The sequence below is a fragment of the Sus scrofa genome, chromosome 4 (assembly GCF_054392235.1).
Source record: "Sus scrofa isolate SSC_HxYL_T2T_F1_AM1 chromosome 4, Sscrofa_HxYL_maternal_Yorkshire_Landrace_v2.0, whole genome shotgun sequence".
NCBI classification, from domain to species: Eukaryota; Metazoa; Chordata; class Mammalia; order Artiodactyla; family Suidae; genus Sus; species Sus scrofa.
In genome coordinates, this window is record NC_139386.1 from 25,823,550 (window position 1) to 25,843,775 (window position 20,226).

At 32.2% G+C, this 20,226-nt stretch overlaps 1 protein-coding gene across 5 annotated transcripts in view; it reads left to right on the forward strand.

Annotated features, from left to right (window-relative positions):
• The window catches only part of CSMD3 (CUB and Sushi multiple domains 3), a 1,221,352-nt gene that overhangs the window by 1,083,354 nt on the left and 117,772 nt on the right, over window positions 1-20,226 (forward strand). For all 5 annotated transcript variants that reach the window (XM_021090582.2, XM_021090584.2, XM_021090585.2 and 2 more), the window contains 5 exons: window positions 475-591; window positions 3,599-3,808; window positions 7,654-7,842; window positions 8,891-9,068; window positions 9,941-10,086. In XM_021090582.2, the coding sequence (XP_020946241.2) occupies window positions 475-591; window positions 3,599-3,808; window positions 7,654-7,842; window positions 8,891-9,068; window positions 9,941-10,086 (840 nt within the window). The remainder of the gene's footprint in view (window positions 1-474; window positions 592-3,598; window positions 3,809-7,653; window positions 7,843-8,890; window positions 9,069-9,940; window positions 10,087-20,226) is intronic.

Genomic DNA, 20,226 nt, shown 5'->3' on the forward strand with positions numbered 1-20,226 from the left:
AAAGAGGAAAAGGGGAGGGGGAAAGGTCAGGAAAATGAATCTCTCATCAATACAGTACTAAGAATGGATATTGCTGGCTTGATTTTATTCTAAATTACATCATGTTTGCAATGAATCAAAACATTTATAGAAGTATTTTAGGATAAGAAGTGCACTGCTTGCTGTGGAAAAGCACATGTGCTCCTTGTTTGATCAAACTCACTGCACAAGAGCCACTTCTTACTGTGCAATAATTGATTTAGCTTGTGTTTATTGCTGAGGAAGGACATATGTTATCTTTTTATGTTATTTTACAAAATGTCTTGTCGATTATATTTTATTAATATTTTATGGTGAATAAGAGTTGACAATATTCAAATTTATCTCAAGCAGTTTTAACTCAGAGACTTAAGACTTGAAATGATTTCAATCTATTTTTAATATAGTAAAGCATTCTACTGCCTTGGTTTAGGTGGGACTTCTGTTCTCTTGCAGCTCAGTGTGGTGGTGCTATGTCAGATTTCAGTGGTGTGATCCTCAGCCCTGGGTTTCCTGGAAACTACCCCAGCAGTTTAGATTGCACGTGGACAATACAGCTGCCTGTGGGTTTTGGTATGTATATGAAAAGTATGAGAAATATTTTTCAATAGCCTTAGTGCATTCTTAAAAATAAATCTCAATGTCTAATAATAACAAAATATTCACAAATTATAGTTTACTTTGGGATTATATACATTTCACTTGGAATACTTAGATAATTGAAAGAATATGGGAATTTTTTAACTTCATAGGTAGATGATAAATAAACTTTATACTATTTTCCAGTTGATATGCATGGATATAGCCTGAGTTAGATGTGTGTGGCAATGATAAATTCAACATGATTTTCATGTATAGTTGTTTTTGTATCTCTTTTTTGTTGTAATCAAGGAGTACATAGATAGATTATTTTCTGGTAATCTATTGAATTCTTCCAATACTCACTGTAACTAAATAAGATTTTATATTTGAAAAGAAGTACATTTTTTTTACTCCTACATAATACCAAAGTAGATATAATACCTTTGTAATTCTAATAAGAGTATTTCCAGTGCTTGGATATGTTGTATTATATATATTGCATTTAATAAATTATTTTCCCTCTTGTAATATGCTTTTGTAACTTCTTTATATCCCATTAGTCTATAAATGCATAAATGTAAGTGCTAAATTGAGGATAGATTTATTCATTAAATCACGGAAGATGAGGACGAGTAGATCAAACTTGGTGGGTTTAGAGCAATTAAGATATTCTATACTATCTCACATATTGGGGACTAAATTTAGGTTCCTCAGTTATCCCACAGCATTTACAGCCTCAAAATAAAAAATTTATATTGAAGAGTTTTACATAAATTCACAGAAACTCATAGTTTTGACAGTTCTGCACTGAGTGAGTATGTGCATATTTTACTGCAGGTACCATGCTAAGTGCTAAAGAAAAAATGCATAGTAAAACAGATTTTGTACCTTTTTCCACTTAGGTTGCAGCGAAGAGTCACAGTCTCCTTATTGTCACAGTCACAATGAGGAGACAGATAATAACATATGCTATTCTAGTGAAGTGTCATAAAGAGTACAGTACTATACTTAGTACAGACATCCAGTCTAGACTAGGAAATGCAGAAAAGGTGTGCCAGAGGAAGTGATGCCTGCACTATGGCTTTAGAGATAAGTAAAAGCCCAAAAAAGAGGTTTATAGGAAAGAATGTGGTAATAGGAAAAAAAATTCTAGGTAAATAGTTACACATGGAAAAAAAATGAAGATAAGAAAGCTAAAGAAATTCAACAAGCTTCAACACTGTATGACTGCCTGAGGTTTTGAAAGAGCAGAGGACCACAGAGAGAAGAATGCTGGGGACTTTCTAATGAGAACTATTCTGGTTATAACAGGGAAGCACCCTTAAGTGTCCTTTGATTGAAAGAAAATACTGACGTAAGTGAATAATAGATTTGAAACAGTGTGGTTATTCTTGTGTCTCTTACTAGCCATTTAGGAGGACTCATCCCAAATTGCTGATGGAGCTAACATTTTAAACTAAATTATTAAACATCTTTGCAAAAGTGTTATGATATCATCTTCAGTTTACCTCTTGCTAATGCTTTCTTGCTGTTAAAAATCAAGTTGATTAAAAATGAAAAAAACGTGCATCTCTATTTTAGAAATGAAAATGTAAGAGATTGTTTCTGATTTGGCTACATTTAAACAATCCCACTGCTTTCTTTTAGTTTTGTTTAATCAAATATTCATTCTAATGTATTTGAACAACAAATTTATAAATGTTTAAAAGAAAATTGAACCCATATCAATACTTAATCTCTCATGCCTATGAAAGAATTATTGTTACGATAATTCATAAAAAGGAGATTCAGGGGAAAATTTTAGAAAAATATGTACTTCTTGTAGGCTTACATACTAAGATAGCATATTCCAAGTTCTAAGAAGTTTGTCTGATTGTCCAGAAACATGTTTAATATTTTAAAACATATTTTAAATATTTACCAAATTTATTTTTTCATTGAACTCTTTCTGTGTAACAGAGTCTCCATATAACTCTTTTTCCAATAACAAAATATGACTTTATTTGAGAACCCCAGTAATTATTAAGGGCAAGCACTCAAGAGCCAGAATGTCTGAGTTTGAATTTTAGCTCTTTTAGGATGCTATGTAAACATATTGTTTAGCTTCTTTATGCCTCATTTTCCTCATTCTCATGAGTAACTATTAGCATGAAATAAGTTAGCATATGTGAAAACTTAAAATAATGCCTAGCAAAAAGAAAATAGAATAAATGTTAGGTATTATTATTATTAACACTTTGGATAATGGTACTTGTAAAAAAATACCAAATTCAGTAAAATCAAATATTAATTGAATTAGAATACATAGCTCAGGGGGACTTTAACTTCATTTTTTTCCATCTGAGAAACATTTAACATCTCATATTTTAGTTATATTTATAAAGATATTAAGACTATTTTATAATATGATAGCATATAACAATGATCCGTATATTTTATGGCAAATTTTATGTAAAATTTGGTAAGCAAAATACTAAAAGAGCACACTGAAAATTACATGTCTGAAAATGAAATTTTGAACAAATTAATTTATCCCCTGTATACGAATGACTGATTTCTAACACACTTGTGAAGTTTTACTATGTTAAATGAAACTTTACAATCATTTTTAGCCTCAAATTGCCCTTTCACAAAGCACAAATTTTCAAGTGGCTTTTTATCTTCAAAAATTGGCTGACACAAGCTTAAATGGTATTAAATAGCAAGAAAACTACTTTATTGATTAGTTTTGCTCTGGTGACAATGAAGTACAATGAAAGAGATTTTTCCAAATGACAAATAGTGCACATTTGAGCACACTATTCTGTTACATTGAATTATAACAAAGCTAATTGTCCTGGGCAGACAGCAAACCCATGGCCTAGACCTTGAGAGTGTGCCTCTCAACCTAAATGAAATTGAATCATAAGTACATTAATGTGAGCATGTGTGTTTGTATACATGTGTGCATTTACTGGTAACAAAAAAAAGTTGTATTATGTATGTTTTTCTTCCTTAGGTGTACATCTGCAGTTTGTAAATTTTTCTACAGAAACCATACATGATTATTTGGAAGTAAGAAGTGGATCCTCAGAAACTAGTACTGTTATTGGCCGACTTAGTGGTCCTCAAATACCGTCTTCTCTATTTAGCACAACCCATGAAACCAGCTTGTATTTTCACAGTGACTATTCACAAAACAAACAAGGGTTCCACATTGTATACCAAGGTGAGAAGAATCATAAAAAATGAAATCTTATTTAGCCCCCAAGCAGCTATTGGCAATCTAACTCACTCTAAATATTTCCTATATTATGTTTTAAAGAGAGAAAGGAACATAAACCAAGACCAGCTTAAATTAGGAAGAGTTTTTAATAATGCAATATTCAGGCGACTGTGTAGGGGAAAATGATGTCTTTCTGAGGCCTTATGAATTCTAACCATGAAAAAAGGATTGAATTAATCTTAATACGCAAGCTAATTAAGTCAAGGCAAGGCAGTCAAGTAAAGCATGGTGGCTATCCAACATTTATCTTTGCTTTTATATCAGAATGTGTGATATAAAATGTATTGAAGAGATATTTTGTGGCACTCATCTATTATATGAAAAGTTATTTTCTTTTGCTTTGCAATGAAAGACAAACATAGCGTTCCTTGATGCAATTCTATTGCTGTGAGAATATGAAATAAATACTATGACAATTATATTAAAACTATTTCTAGTGTGAAAGTGCTGCATGACGTTAAGCAAGATTTTTATCGCTTTGGAATATAAAGCTTAGACTCAGGGAGACCTGTGCTTAAGTGCTGATTCTCTCTGTTCGATCTTAAATGACCTAAGGCACAAGTCCATTTCTTCATTTTCATGATGGAGTTAGTAATAGTACCTCTCAGATAAGTTGTTTTGAACTTTATATGATAAAATGAATGTAAAATATATACCATAATGTATATCATTAGTAATTATTTATTTATTTTAGCTCTTTTTATTGTTATTTTATATCTTAAAGTTCTAAGATTTAATATTAAGTATTTAAAATTATGATGATATTTTACACAAACAATGCAGTTCCAATGACTGTGATATTTAATCAAAAATAAATTTTGATTACATCTCTGTCCTAGTTATCAAAGTATTTAATAAATATGTGATGCTTTTGGATATGAGCTCAGCAAGAGCAGGATCTTTATTCACTGATGCATTAAAAATGCCTAGAAGGTTAATATCACAGAAATATTTGCTGAATAAAATTATATACCCCAAAAGAAATTTAAGAGTAGTTAAAATAGTCATTGTAACATCCAAATACATAGGTCTAAATGACTATGTTTGTATTATGCTTTCATACATAGTTTAAGAGTGCTAAATCACACATAATCCTTTGCATAAAATAGAAATCATTTCTGTGCCCCTTAGTACAAAATTAACCAAGTTCCTGAGGAAACTAATAATTTTTAAAGCACTTGGGTAACTGATTGAGTTCCTTCTTTGCTGCTAAAAACCTCAGAGGGGAGTTCCCATTATAGCTTAGCAGGTTAAGAACCTAACTAATATCCATGAGGATGCAGGTTCTATCCCTGGCCTTGTTCAGTGGGTTAACAATCTGGCATTTCTGCAAGCTGCAGCATAGGTTGCAGATGCATCTCTGATCTGACTTTGCTGCAGCTGTAGCTCCCATTTGACTCTGGGAACTTCCATATGCCACAGGTGTAGCCCTAGAAAGAAATAAAATAAATAAAATAAAATAAAATAAAATAAAATAAAATAAAATAAAATAAAATAAAATAAAATAAAATACTCAGAGATACATTCGTGGTCCTTCTGTAGCAAGTACACAGGGCCTTATGCCAAGAACTTTGCTATTTATCTTAAACCTGACTTTATCTTCTTTTCCCTGCTCTCGTTTTCCCTTGGCTTATTAAAAAACAATGTTTTTATTTGGATAAAGTGAAACTAGAATTTGAACTTACTAGCTGAATTTTTCAGTTAATGTGTCCTTGAAAAAGTTCATTGGTTCCATAAGAAAATAATAAAAATATAGCATTTGTTAATTATGATATAATATTAATATTATTGACCATAGTATATTACAGTGATCCCCAGATATTAAGAATTACTTTGAATTTTAAAACCTTTTTTTACTGAATTTATATCCTAGAGCTAATGACTTTTTTTGAGAAATATGTTGGTACAAATTCACAGAATCAGTGTTATTTTTAGATAATTTTATAGCTAGACTTTTAAAACATTCTGAATTTTGGAAAAATGCATAGTGGCAGTTAAGTCCTAAAGGACTTGTTTCCAAATTTAACATTGTTAGTGGAACTATTATAGGGTTTGTTAAGCCCTATTTTATATATGATATTGCAATGGGAAGTTTACTCTGGAATATTTAAAATCTATTTCCCATACTTCCTTATAAAACAAAAAAGTGAAAGAAGGGAAATGTATAAATTATCGTAGGAACTGTCTATAAGTCTTAACCTGTTGTAACTAAACTCATTGTGGCCCACATTTTACAGTATATCTAAGTCATATGATTATATTATAACCTTAAATTCATGCAGTGATGTATGTCAATTACATTTCAAGAAAATTGAAAGGGCTCGTTTAATACAATAATATATCCCAACTCCTAGTTATCAAATAATATACATTTGTCTTAAATTGAAATGAATCTTTTGGTTTTGGTATTTTTGTGTGTGTGGAATACTGATTCAAGTAAATATAAGAATATAAGCACTTAATTTCTTAAAAAGATTGTTCATTAATTCTAAAACATTTAAAATTTCAGTAATTTTTTTATAAATAACTTTGGAGAGTTTAACTTTTTTTGGTCCTTTTTTTGGGGGGGGGCACACCCACGCATGTGGTGGTTCCTAGGCTAGGGGTCAAATTTGAGCTGTAGCTGCTGGCCTATGCCACAGCCACAGCAACATCAGATCTGAGCAACATCTGCGACCACCACAGCTTATAGCAACACCAGATCTGTAATCTACTGAGCAAAGCCAGGGATTGAACCTGCGTCCTCATGGATGCTAGTCAGATTTGTTTCCACTGAACCATAACAGAAATTCATATTTAACTTCAAATGTAAGTTTTTGATTGGGAGAATTTAGAATTTATTGTCTCAGTATTAATTTTCATAATGTTGTGGTTATAGAAGTGTCCCTTTCTTTAGGAAGTAGCTGTAGTGTCTCATCATGCTTGCAACTTTCAAATATTTTGGAAAGAAAAAAGTATGTTCACATACATACACACACACACACACACACACACGTATATGTAGACAGAAGGCAGGGTGAGGGGAAGAAGAGAGAATGATGAAGAAAATGTGTCAGAGTTCAGCACTGTGAAACCTGGCTGAAGCCATACTGAAATTCTTACTATTCATACAACCTTTGTGTATCTTTAAAAGTACTAAATAGTAAAAAAGTTTTAAAAAAGAATTAGATTGTCAGTATAAATGAGTCTCTTATTGCAGTTATAATTTATTAAATATAAATTTTGAACTTTTAAAAATAGTCCTAAATATTAATGCTATTAGAATATATATGTTTATAGGCTCAAAATTTATTCAGCAATGTTTATTAAATATCTACTATGCAAAAGGCAATAAGCAAAGCTTTTAGGATACAATGATAAACAACAACCACAAAAAAAAAAAAAGGAATCAAAATGGCTCAGAATTAGGTTAAAACCGCTATTTTATTGGTACATGAAATGTAACCAGGAAGCAACTGCATTCTAGTTCAAGGAATTAGAATATGTTCAATTAAAATTGTGGACGCAAGGGTAATGTACATTTTCATTAAAACTTATAATTTAGATACATTTCATATGTGGGTAAAATAGTGCATTTTAATGACATACTAAAATTTTAAATATGAAAATTATAAACATAAGAAAATTGTATCATACATCATTGACATCATTTGTCATAAACCTAAATTATTATTTATAACCAACTGCAAGCAGCACTACATCTCTTCATCTGTTTTGCAAGTTGCGAATAGTACCATTAGTGGTCTTTCAAAACTCATGAAAAACGTCTTTCTTTTTACCTTTTCCAGCCTATCAGTTGCAAAGCTGTCCTGATCCACGCCCATTTCGAAATGGTTTTGTCATTGGCAATGATTTTACTGTGGGTCAAACTATTTCATTTGAATGTTTCCCTGGATACACACTGATTGGAAATTCAGCTCTCACTTGCCTTCATGGAGTGAGTCGTAATTGGAATCATCCACTTCCAAGGTGTGAAGGTATGTTTCTAACCTGAAGCTGTCTTTTAGGTGATAACGTCTATGTTGACTAATTCCTGTTTTGGTACTCTTTTTTTTTTCTTCCTCTTCAAATAGCATGCTAAAGATACAGACTTTCTTTCATTGAAAAAAATTATAGTTAGTACCCAGATCAAAACCCTTGAGGCTCCATAATAAACAACTTGTTTTGTTGACAGGAGTCCTAACCTTCTCCACTGAACATGACAGTAAAGTTGCTTTACGCTTTAGAGCCTCTCCTGTGTGATGTCTGTATGGGTGCATGTGTGTGTGTTTAAAAATCATTCCTATATAAGTCAGTAACCCAGATACTACTGCTGAATTTAGACTTATTTCTCCTAAAATAAAAACCTTTTAAATCAATATGCCTTCAACTTCTTATAAGGCCTTACATTTATACATGATAGACAAAAATTGAACAGTATATAGATGGATAACATATTTGAAAAAAGAGAAAGAGGTATCATTTATTAATCTAGTGTTAGTAAGTAACTACGTAGTATACATGCTGAAAAATACATAAAAGCTAACTATGTTGTTCATGGTACCAGCTTCATTTTATATAACTTAACAGTGCTAAAAACAACACATAGAGATTCTCATATTAAGTGAAGTAAACCAGAAAGAAAAAGACAAATACCATATCACTTATTTGTGGAATCTAAAATATGGGGACTGGTGATTCTATCTACAAAACAAGAAACAGATAATAGCGAAGGAGAACAAACTTGTGGTTTCCAGGGGGCAGGAGAGATGGAGTCGGATGGACAGACACTTGGGGGGTTTTGGAAGCAAACTGTTATATTTGGAATGGATGGGCAGTGGGGCCCTACTCTACAGCACAGAGAACTGTGTGTGATTACATCACTTTGTTGTACAACAGAAATTGAAGAAACATTGTAAATCAACTGTATTTTTTTAAAAAACATGTCTTTTATACTATTTAAGAGGTATGGAATGTTTGTCTTTTTCTCTATAATCAGTTTGTTTTTATTCTCTTTAAATATTTTGTTTTGTATCTTTTCTGTAGCTCTTTGTGGAGGAAATATAACTGCAATGAATGGCACCATTTACTCTCCTGGGTATCCCGATGAATATCCAAATTTTCAAGACTGTTTTTGGCTTGTAAGAGTCCCCCCTGGAAATGGAATCTATATCAATTTTACTGTCCTTCAAACAGAACCAATCTATGATTTCATTACTGTATGGTAAGCCAAAACCATTGTTATTGACTGATTTGACTATATATAAGAGTGAAACAAGGTAGGAATGAAAATACATCACAATTCTCTGTGCAAACTTCCAGCAGATTCTTGAATTGGTGTGAGTAACTGAGGGTGACTGTGTTTTGCAGAATACGATTAACAAGAGAAATAGCTTTTAGCTTATTTGCCCATGAAGTAGCTACACATGTAAAACAAAAACTTTATGGGTGGAAAAAGATTTAGATTTATTATTAAAATAGTGTGCAGAAACAGGGAATTAAATCAAACTAAGTTTAAGGTAAGAAGGTCTCCATATACAGAACTAGTGAAATTTAAATACCTGTGTTCCAATAACAGCTATTTAATATAACTACTGAATTTCTGTCATAATAATTCATCATAAAATATATCTGCATTATTATTGAAACATCTCTGTTTAAAAATATAAAGAAAATATCTGAACTAATTATTGAGCATTGTTTAATTGAACTATATATGGTTTCTAAAATTCTTTCTAAATTTAACAGTCTGTGAATGTCAAGATTGTTTGGAAGAAAGTAAAAAGAGGCCACATTCAGGCATTTAGGAGGATCTGGCTTGTGGTTCTGAAACCAAAGAAAATTTAATTGATTACAGCTAATATGGGTGCCTTTCCTTTGCATAATAATGCAACCTATTTTTATACTTTACATTTTTAAATATGCTATCACCTAAATAAACATGAAGTATTCCAATAAGTTTGGCACTCATTTGTTGTTTCATCTACTGCATCTTGATCATCTCATATGTAATACTTTCATTAAACCTTGTGTAAAATTTTCTTAAAAAATCAATCTCAGCCTCTCTTCCCTCTCTGCAATTTGTCTCTTTAATAGGGATGGACCAGACCAAAACTCACCACAGATTGGGCAATTCAGTGGCAATACTGCTTTGGAATCAGTGTACAGCACTTCAAATCAGATTCTAATCAAATTTCACAGTGATTTCACGACAAGTGGCTTTTTCGTGCTCAGTTATCATGGTTGGTATTATCTAAGAGTTTCTATATCTTTTGACAGTGAAATTGTCCTGGAATAATTGAGTATAATATATATTTGACCAATGATTGAAAACGTATTAAAATTTGACACTTTTTTGTCATTTCAAATACATTTGCTTGCAAAAAATGACCTCTTCTAAGCTTTTAGGGACATTAAAATGTAAGCAAATGGAAAAAGGAAATAAATCAGTCAGTAATTACCCCAGTAGAAAATAATCATTTTTACATGGAAACTTGTAAAAGACAACCAGCTGTTCATATTTTATTGCATGTAATTTTGAAACATCAATAGATTTTTCAACGAAAAATGGTTAATCTATTCAACCTGCTCTGAGTCTTTCTAAAATTTGCATCCAATATCTTTATGCTTTGGATCATATTTATCATTTATTTAAACTCTCTCTTTTTTTTTTTTTACGACTATACCTATTCTAGAACTTACAGTTTTAAGTAACTATTCCAGATCATTAAGTTCATAGCTTTTACTCCTGTGAAATAATTTATAAAGAGTTTCAGTTTCAGTTATTTGTATAGAATTATTCTAGGTCATTTCTTCATAATACTAACTTTTTGAAAGAATATTCAGTTGATTTCAGAGGTTTTAAAAATATTTTTCCTTTTGTGTTAAATCAATTGTATCTCATTATAAATGAGAAAATATTTATTTCTAACAATTATATCATTTTATCTGCTCTGACTGTAGTTTCATAAACATATTCCGCTTCATGTGACTGCGTCAGACTATTTCCATGAGTAATTCATAGGATCAGTAAGCTGCTAAGTTAAATTTTCAAAGCTTATATTAAAATTTCCAAGATAAACATGTACCTTATCCATTACAAGGACATATCATTTAATGTTTTCTTCTTTTTCTTCTTTTTTTTAACACAAAGTAAGGAAATCATTGATTTTCAGTGATACCTGCTTTATGCTTCTGTAGTGGCCCCACCACTTCTGCCACTACACATAGACTCCAGCATAACCAATTAGAAAGCAGGGAATTCAGTCATATAACATTTTCAGGTTTTTTTAAATAACTCGGGTTTTTTTTTGTTTTGTTTTTTTTTTTTTACGGAATTGGTCATTGGTGCTGGCAGTGTGTAGATACACTCTAAAGCTGCAATAATAACTTTGTTACCTTGAAAGACAATCATAACTCAAGATCCACTAAACTAAATGATATTTAAGTTCAAAAGATGAATCCGTTGATAACCTGCATTTTGTACATTTTCTCTCTTCATGGATCACTGTGTAAATTTTTATTATTTTTTTGTCTTGCCTGAATGATAAAGAAGGAACTGTTCATCGATGGACTATAAACATTCATAAAATAAATTCATATTCATAAAATAATCTCTAAACTCTAAACTCCCCATAGGACTGTAAAATTCTTATGAAACTTAAGAAACACTTCAAAGGGGAAATATTGTCAGAGAAAAGGATTTCAGTGTGTGTGTATATATGTGTGTGAAAATGTGAAAATCCTTATATAGAAAATATAAGGATGACGGAATATACGTTAAAACATATAAAATATGAATATAGATTTACATAGACACTTATGTAAATGTATATATACATATTCTTATTCCAAAATATGTTTCACCTGAATTTTATAACTAGGTTCTGAGTCATGTATATTAGACAAATTATTTTAGGAATGAAGAAGATGAGATATTTTTAGCACTGTTTTTCAGTTGATTTTGGACAACTTACACTTTTGTCTCCATTTTCTTTCTATAACACAATTCGGTATAATTGGTAAAAAGATTAATGAGATTCTCTCTCTATAGAAATTACTCCAATTACTGGTATATATTAGGTTGAACCATATGAAATTGCTGGTCAAAAATGCTGAACATTGTCAATTTTGTATAGCTCAATCCACATAAATGTTGTCATTATCACTATCATAAACATTGCATTGCAAAGATGAAATAACTGAAGACACTGGATAGTATACAGTTAGCATAATGTCCAGCAGAGTATTTGTTCAGTAAATGTTCCTTTCCTTACCATGTATCATTTCACATTTTAGATTTTCTAATAGTGTTTATTTTTATTTACATTTGCACTGTAAATTTTATAATAAGGCATGATTGCTAGATCTTAAGGGAAGTCTAAATTTGCATCAACATCTCTGGGAATTTTACCTGAACCTTAAAGTAACCTTGAAATTTGAGAGATAGCCAAGGCTCAAGTTAAAAATTGAAAGATGTCTTACATTCTACTATCCCTAGTAGGCTAATTTTCCTAAAGCACTTCTTTCATCCTGACTCAGCTTTTCAGGAATGCATGTTGCTTACTTTAAATCAAATTTAAAGCTACCCTATAATCTTGTTCATTGACTCTGACTTCCCAGTGCCTACTCCAACTCCCATCAGATTCTTTCTCTCACTGCCTCCTAACCTTCTATTCTTAATATGGTTTCTTACTCATCTTCAGTTCTTTATTCTCTCCCATCTTAAGTCCCATTTCTCCTGTTCATGATAATTCAAACTGATAGGGATCACTACCATCTTTTCATTGATTGTACTTCTTTTTTTTTACCAAATATTTCAGTACTTAACAGTATGCCGTATTGTATTATAAGCCTTGTGAGTTTCAAAATAATGAGTTCTCTTCTGAGGAAACAGATCACATTTATGCTGCTTAATCCTTTTCTATTTTTATTAATGACTGACTATATTTTAGAATTACAGTAGTGTATATTCAGATTCTTTAAAAATGTTGAGTTTGTTTTAGTGACAACTTTTTATTTTTTTATATTTCTAGTTTATTCTTTTTTATCATTTATTTATATATATATTTCTTTCCACTGTTCAGTGTGGTGACCCAGTTACACATACATGTATACATTCTTTTTTCTCACATTATCATGCTCCATCCTAAGTGACTAGGCATAGTTCCCAGTGCTACACAGCAGGATCCCATTGCTAATCCAGCCTGAGGGCAACATTCTGTATCTATTTACCCCAAGCTCCCAGTCCCTCCCACTCCCTCCCCTTCCCCCTTAGCAACCACAAGTCTATTCTCCAAGTCCATGATTTTCTTTTCTGTGGAAAGGTTCATTTGTGCATTATATTAGATTCCAGATATCAGTGATATCATATAGTATTTGTCTTTCTCTTTCTGACTTATTTCATTCAGGATGAGAATCTCTAGTTTCATCCATGTTGCTGCAAATGGCACTATTTTTTCCTTTTTTATGGCTGAGTAGTATTCCCTTGTGTATATGTACCACATCTTCCTAATCCAATCATCTATCAGTGGACATTTTGGTGGATTTCATGTCTTGGCTATTGAGAAGAGTACTGCAGTGAACATGCGGGTACATGTGTCTTTTTTAAGGAGAGTTTTGTCCAGATATATGGCCAGGAGTGGGATTGCTGGGTCATATGGTAGTTCTATGTACAGATTTCTAAGGTACTTACATACTGTTCTCCATAGTGGTTGTACCAGTTTACATTCCCACCAACAGTGCAGGAGGGTTTCCTTTTCTCCATCCTCTCCCCCCCAGCATTTATTTGTTCTTTGTGGACTTATTTATGAAGGCCATTCTGATTGGTGTGAGGTGGCATCTCATGGTAGTTTTGATTTGCATTTCTCTTATAATCAGGGATGTTGAGCATTTTTTCAAGTTCTTGTTGGAATCTGTATATCTTCCTTGGAGAAATGTCTATTCAGGTCCTTTGCTCATCTTTCAACTGGGCTGTTGACTTTTTCCTTTTGAGTTATAGAATTTGTTTGTGTATTCTAGAGATTAGGCCCTTGTCAGTTGCATCATTTGAAACTATTTTCTCCATTTCTGTAAGTTGTCTTTTTGGTTTCTTTTTGGTTTCCTTTGCTGTGCAAAGCTTGTCAGTTTGATTAGGTCCCATTGGTTTATTTTTGCTCTTATTTCTGTTGTTTTGGGAGACTGACCTGAGAAAACATTTGTAAGGTTGATGTCAGAGAATGTTTTGCCTATGTTCTCCTCCAGGAGTTTGATGGTGTCTTGTCTTATATTTAAGTTTTCCAGCCATTTTGAGTTTATTTTTGTGGATGGTGTGAGGGTGTGTTCTAGTTTCACTGATTTGCATGTGGCTGTCCAGGTTTCCTAGCAATTCTTGCTGAAAAGACTGTCTTTTTCCCATTTTATGTTCTTGCCTCCTTTGTCCAAGATTAATTGACCATAGGTGTCTGGGTTTATTTCTGGGTTCTCTATACTGTTCCATTGGTCTGTATGTCTGCTTTGGTATCAGTACCACACTGTCTTGATTACTGTGGGTTTGTAATATTGCTTGAAGTTTGGGATAGAGATACCTCCTGCTTGGTTTTTGTTCTTCAGAATTGCTTTGGCAATCCCTGTCAAATTACCCATGACAGTTTTCACAGAACTAGAACAAACAATCCAAAACTTTATATGGAACCACAAAAGACCCAGAATTGCCAAAGCAATTCTGAAGTGACAACTTTTTAAAAGATTATTTTACTGTTATGTAGATGGATGATCATCCCCTTCACAGAAACAAACAAAAAATTCTTCTGTTTTCAAAATAGTATTAATATGAGTAATGTAATTTAATATAACCTAAAATATAACATTCATATCCAGGACTCATATTCAATAGCTATTTTGGTGCCAAAATAAGCTCTCATAATGGTAAAAAGACTGCTCAAATCATCTGGTACTTTATAAGTTAACCAGGGAGATAATTTACTATTTAATACTTAGTATAAGCTGACTTAATAGACCTCAGCTTAGAATGCTTTACTCCCCCTCTCAGTTATTAATACTCTCTTATTGATTTAAGAGCTTCCTTCTGTTATGCCCTACCCCAAAGTCAGAAGTGGTTATCTTAGGATTTTTGCATTTATGTTATGAATTTAGCAAATCAGTGTTTTCATATGTTTTCTTATGGTCACATTAATTATTTAGTTTTTATTTTTTAATATATTTTAATATGTCTAAAGGGAGAAAAAGTATGTTTTTATTCTCTCTCTAACCAGATTTCATTTATGAGAACTAGACATCCGTCTGTCTTTTATAAACCATAAACTTCATAAAGATTTTCATGATCAAAAATAACATTTATAAATAACTTTGGCAAATGAACTTTCTGTGCAATGAAAAAATAGGGCAAGCATAAGTGTTGAGACATTTTATCTCAGGTATTACATTTCTTCTTTGTCTGAGGAAATGAATTTCTTTCTTTTACTGCCGTAATTATAACTGCCAAATTTTCTTCATATCTGCCACAGAGTCAAGATGGGTTTTTATTATAAATAACAACAATATTCAGTCCTATTCAATGACTTTCCAAAAGTAAATTACACAAAACCTGTTTAACTGCTTGATTTGCAGAGACTGACTTTGTGTAAATAATCATTCTAATAGTTATAGCTAACATTTACTGAAAACTTAATATGGCAGACACTATTCTAGGTGCTTCCATGCTAAATTTTGTAATAACTCTGTAAAATAAATATTATTATTCCTATTTTAATAATTAAAGAACTCAAAGAAAGAAATGTGTGATGTATATTAGGCAGAGAACTAATAAGTAGAAGGGGTGCCAGGAATTAAATACAGATTCATTTGACTTTAAGGAATGACCTCTTTTTTTAATAATAACAACAATAATGGTAGTAATAATAATAGCTAAAATGTATTGAGTTTTTACTAAGTGCCAGGCAGTGTCTCATGCATAGGTTATATTTAATAGTATATAAATGTAATTCTTTCAAAATTTCATGAAAGAGATTTTCACTTTTAGCAAGATAAGTCATTTGATTTTCCATAAAATACCATTTCTAATTACAACTTAGAATTTTGAACTTCTTAGTTCTTCTCTTCCCCAGGACCTACAGGCTAATAGCAATATGTTGGTAGGTTTAACACAACCTAGTGCATTTTTCTTTATGGATTCCAAAATGCACTTTTGTCCATGTGTGAAGAGAAATTTTTTTAAATTTTATTGGAGTATAGTATAGTTACAATGTTGTGTTAGTTTCAAGTGTACTGCAAAGTGAATCGGTTTTGTCCTTATACATGTATCCATGTTTTTTCAGATGATTACCTGATATAGGTTATTATAGAGTACTAAGTAGATTTCCCTGTGTTGTACATAGGAGATCCTTGTTATCCATCTCTCTTTTTTTTGATTCAAGAAATTTCATTCCTCATAAAATAAATCTATAGCATTTTGAAAAAGTTATTTCTATAAATTTAATGAGGATATAGTTCCATAAATGCAAATAGTATGTTATCATAAGCAAGAACTGATCAGAGCTTAATTTCTTAGATAACAAGAAAACTTTTTTTGAATTAATTTTACAGATTTACTTTGTAGTATTTTCAATTAAAAAAAAGACTTTATTTCAAAGTATAATCCTATGCTTATGAATCTATATAATAAGATTAAGTGCTAATAATTTTTAAGAATAAATTTTATTGGGGTATAGTTGACTTAGAAAAGTTGTGTTAGTTTCAGGTGTACAGCAAAGTAAATAAATTATACATAAACATATATCCATTCCTTTCCAGATTCTTTGCCCATATAGGTTATTACACAGTATTGAGTAGATTACCCTATGCTGTATAGTAGGTCCTTGTTACCTATTTTATGTGTAGTAGTATGTACATGTCCATCCCAATACCTTAATTTATCCTTCCCCTCCCCAGGCTTCCCCTTTGGTAATCATAAATTGGTTTCAAAATCTTTGAATCTGTTTCTGTTTTGTAAATTCTTTTGTATCCTTTCTTATTGGATTCCACATATTTGTGATATCATATGATATTTGTCTTTTGTCTGACTTACTTCACTTAGTATGATAATCTCTAGGAACATCCATGTGCTACAGTGTTATTTCATTCTTTTTTGTAGCTAAGTAATTTTCCGTTGTATGGATAGATGCCTGAGTGGGATTGCTGGGTCATATATTAAGATTTTAAGGAACCTCCATATTGTTCTTCATAGTGTTTTTACTGTACCAGCTTACATTTCCACCAGCAGTGTAGGAGGGTTCCTGTTTCTCCACACCCTCTCCGCCGTTAGAAAGATGATGGCTATTCTGACTTGACTGGTGTGAGGTGATACCTCACTGCAGTTTTGATTTGCATTTCTCTAATACTCAGTGCTGGTAAGAATTTTTTCATGTGCTTTTTGGCCATCTGTCTGTCTTCTTTGGAGAAATGTCTGTTTAGATTTTCTGATCATTTTTTAATTGGGTTTTTTGGTATAAAGCTGTATATTTGTATATTTTAGAGATTAATCCCTTGTTGGTGGCTTTGTTTGCAAAGATTCTTCTCCCATTCTGTGGGTTGTCTTTTCCTTTTTTATGGTTTCTTTTGCTATGCAAAAGCTTTTAAGCTTAATTAGGTACCATTTGTTTATTTTTATTTTAATTTTCATTACTCTAGGAAGTGGGTCAAAAACTATATTGCTGCATTTTATGTTAAAGTGTATTTTGCCTATGCTCTCCTCTAAGAGTTTTGTAGTATCCAGTCTTATATTTAGGTCTTTAATCCATTTTGAGTTTATTTTTGTATACAGGGCTAGAAAGTGGCCCATCACTTTTATACAAAGTAGTGTGCATATGTTAATCCCATCCTATCAATTTATCCCTCTCCCTACCATTTTCCCTTTGGTAATGATAAGTTTGGTTTTGAAATCTTTGAGTCTGCTTCTGTGTTGTAAATAAATTATTTTGTATCTTTTTTTTATTAGACTCCACATATTAGTGATCTCATATGGTTCTTGTCTTACTTTGTCTGACCTGCTTCACTTAGTATGAAAATTTCTAGGTCCAAAGATTGCTGTACATGACATTATTTTGTTCTTTTTTATGACTGAATAATATTCCATTGTATATATATTTACCACTTCTTTATCCAATCCTCTCCTGATGGACTTTAAGGTTGCTTGCATATCTTGGCTATTGTAAATAGTGCTGCAGTGAACATTGGGATGGATGTAATTTTTTCAAATTATGGTTTTCTCTGGATAGATGCTCAGGAATGAGATTACTGGATCATATGCTAATTCTATATTTAGTTTTTTGTGGGTTTTTTTTGGCTATTTCTTGGGCCGCTCCCACGGCATATGGAGGTTCCCAGGCTAGGGGTTGAATTGGAGCTGCAGCCACCAGCCTACACCAGAGCCACAGCAACGCAGGATCCGAGCCACGTCTGCAACCTACACCACAGCTCACGGCAATGCCGGATCGTTAACCCACTGAGCAAGGGCAGGGACCGAACCCGCAACCTCATGGTTCCTAGTCGGATTCGTTAACCACTGTGCCATGACGGGAACTCCTCTATATTTAGTTTTTTAAGGAAAATCCATACTGTTTTCCATAATGGTTTCATCAATTTACATTTCTGCCAACAGTGTAGGAGGGTTCCCTTTAAGAGAAAATAAATTTTATTGAGATTCTGACTTAATGCCAGCCACTGTAGTATAGCCAGAATATATATGTATTATTTAAAACAAAGGTATCATTTTAATGTTTAAATCTGTTATCCACGGCACCCATTTTTCTAATATCAGATATTAGGGAATCTTCATTAGAGAAGATTTTCTTGATGTGCATAGTATGATTCAACAGTATATATTATATTTTTTTTTCTGTTATTGGCACATCTGTGAAAGAATGGTTTGATTATTATATTGATTTCAAATTATTTTTAAGAAATATTTTTAAAAGGCCTATAATATCTTTTAGGTCACCTTTTAAAGCTATTGCCTTTACAATGAAGCTGTATTTGGGGACAAGTATATTTAACTCCATGAAGTCTCATCCTAAAAGAGACTACTGTAGATATAAGGATACATTTTATATAAAACAGAAATCACAATTGCTTTGAACCATTTGACCCCATTGCCTCATTCAACCTAAAAACCTGACCTCCTTTCATATTTCAATAGATAGAGCACTAAGCTCATAAAGTGTTTCATTGTTTGATGTTCAGAGAGCATAGGGGGTATATTTATATATACATGCTAAAAAACAAACTGGTGAAACTTTTATGAGGAAAAGTTAATGCTATTTACTTTTACTTAAAGGACTACTTGGTGATTACTTAAATGATTAAAGGTCATGTCAAAATTGCTGGCTGTATTTTGCTATTTTGTTATATGTGTACACTCATCGATAAGATGTCTTCTAAATTCTTTGGTATTTTACTCTTAATCTCCTCCAGTGAAAGTCCATCAGGAATGCCCCTTTATTTTATTTTTCTTTTTAGAAACAGATGGGTGGCGTATGGAAGTTCCTGGACTAGGGTTGAATCAGACTGCAGCTGCCGGCCTATACCTCAGCCATAGCAATGCAGGATCCAAGCCTTGTCTGCGACCTACACCACAGCTTATGGCAACACTGGATACTTAACCCAGGCCAGGGATTGAACCTGTGTCCTCATGGATACTAGTCAGGTTCATTACCACCGAGCTACAATGGAAATTCTAGGAATGCCTGTTTAATTAAAGTTGGATTTGTAGGCTCACTGTAATGAGTTGGATGACATACCATGAGGAATCTTGAGGCATCTCAGTGAGAAGATGTTAGGAGAGGCTTGTTACAGGATTTGGGCTGTGCAAAATGGTTCTAGAAGGTTCAAGTTTCAGGTTCTAAGAGGAATATTGGTCATTTTAGAAGTTTGGACAGTGTCCTTGTTTTTGTTTTTTGTTTTGTTTTCTTTGTGCTCAGACATGATTATGGAAAATTCTTGTTTTGTCTTTTTTCCAACAAGGTCGAATAGTTATCATATGTGAAGTTAGTTATTAGTTTTATTGTTCATATTGAACAGTAGAACCCTGGTCTATCAGTTAGAGCCAGGCCAGCTCCAAGATGACAGTATACAGGGGCTGCATTTTGTTTTCTTTTTCTTTTTTTCTTTTTCTCTTTTCTTTCCAATACGCAGAATAGTTTGAAGTGAAGGGTAAAAAGCTAAAACACATTCCTTGATAGCTAAAACAAACCAGAGATTTGGTAGTGTACAGAGAAAGGAAAATAGAGTCTAATAAAGAACAAGTTGTCACTCCTATGTATTCTCTAATCTACTAATGTGCCAGGCAACACATCCATGTAAAAAGAGACTTTTGGCACATCACTGTTCAGACTCTAATGATCTCAGTA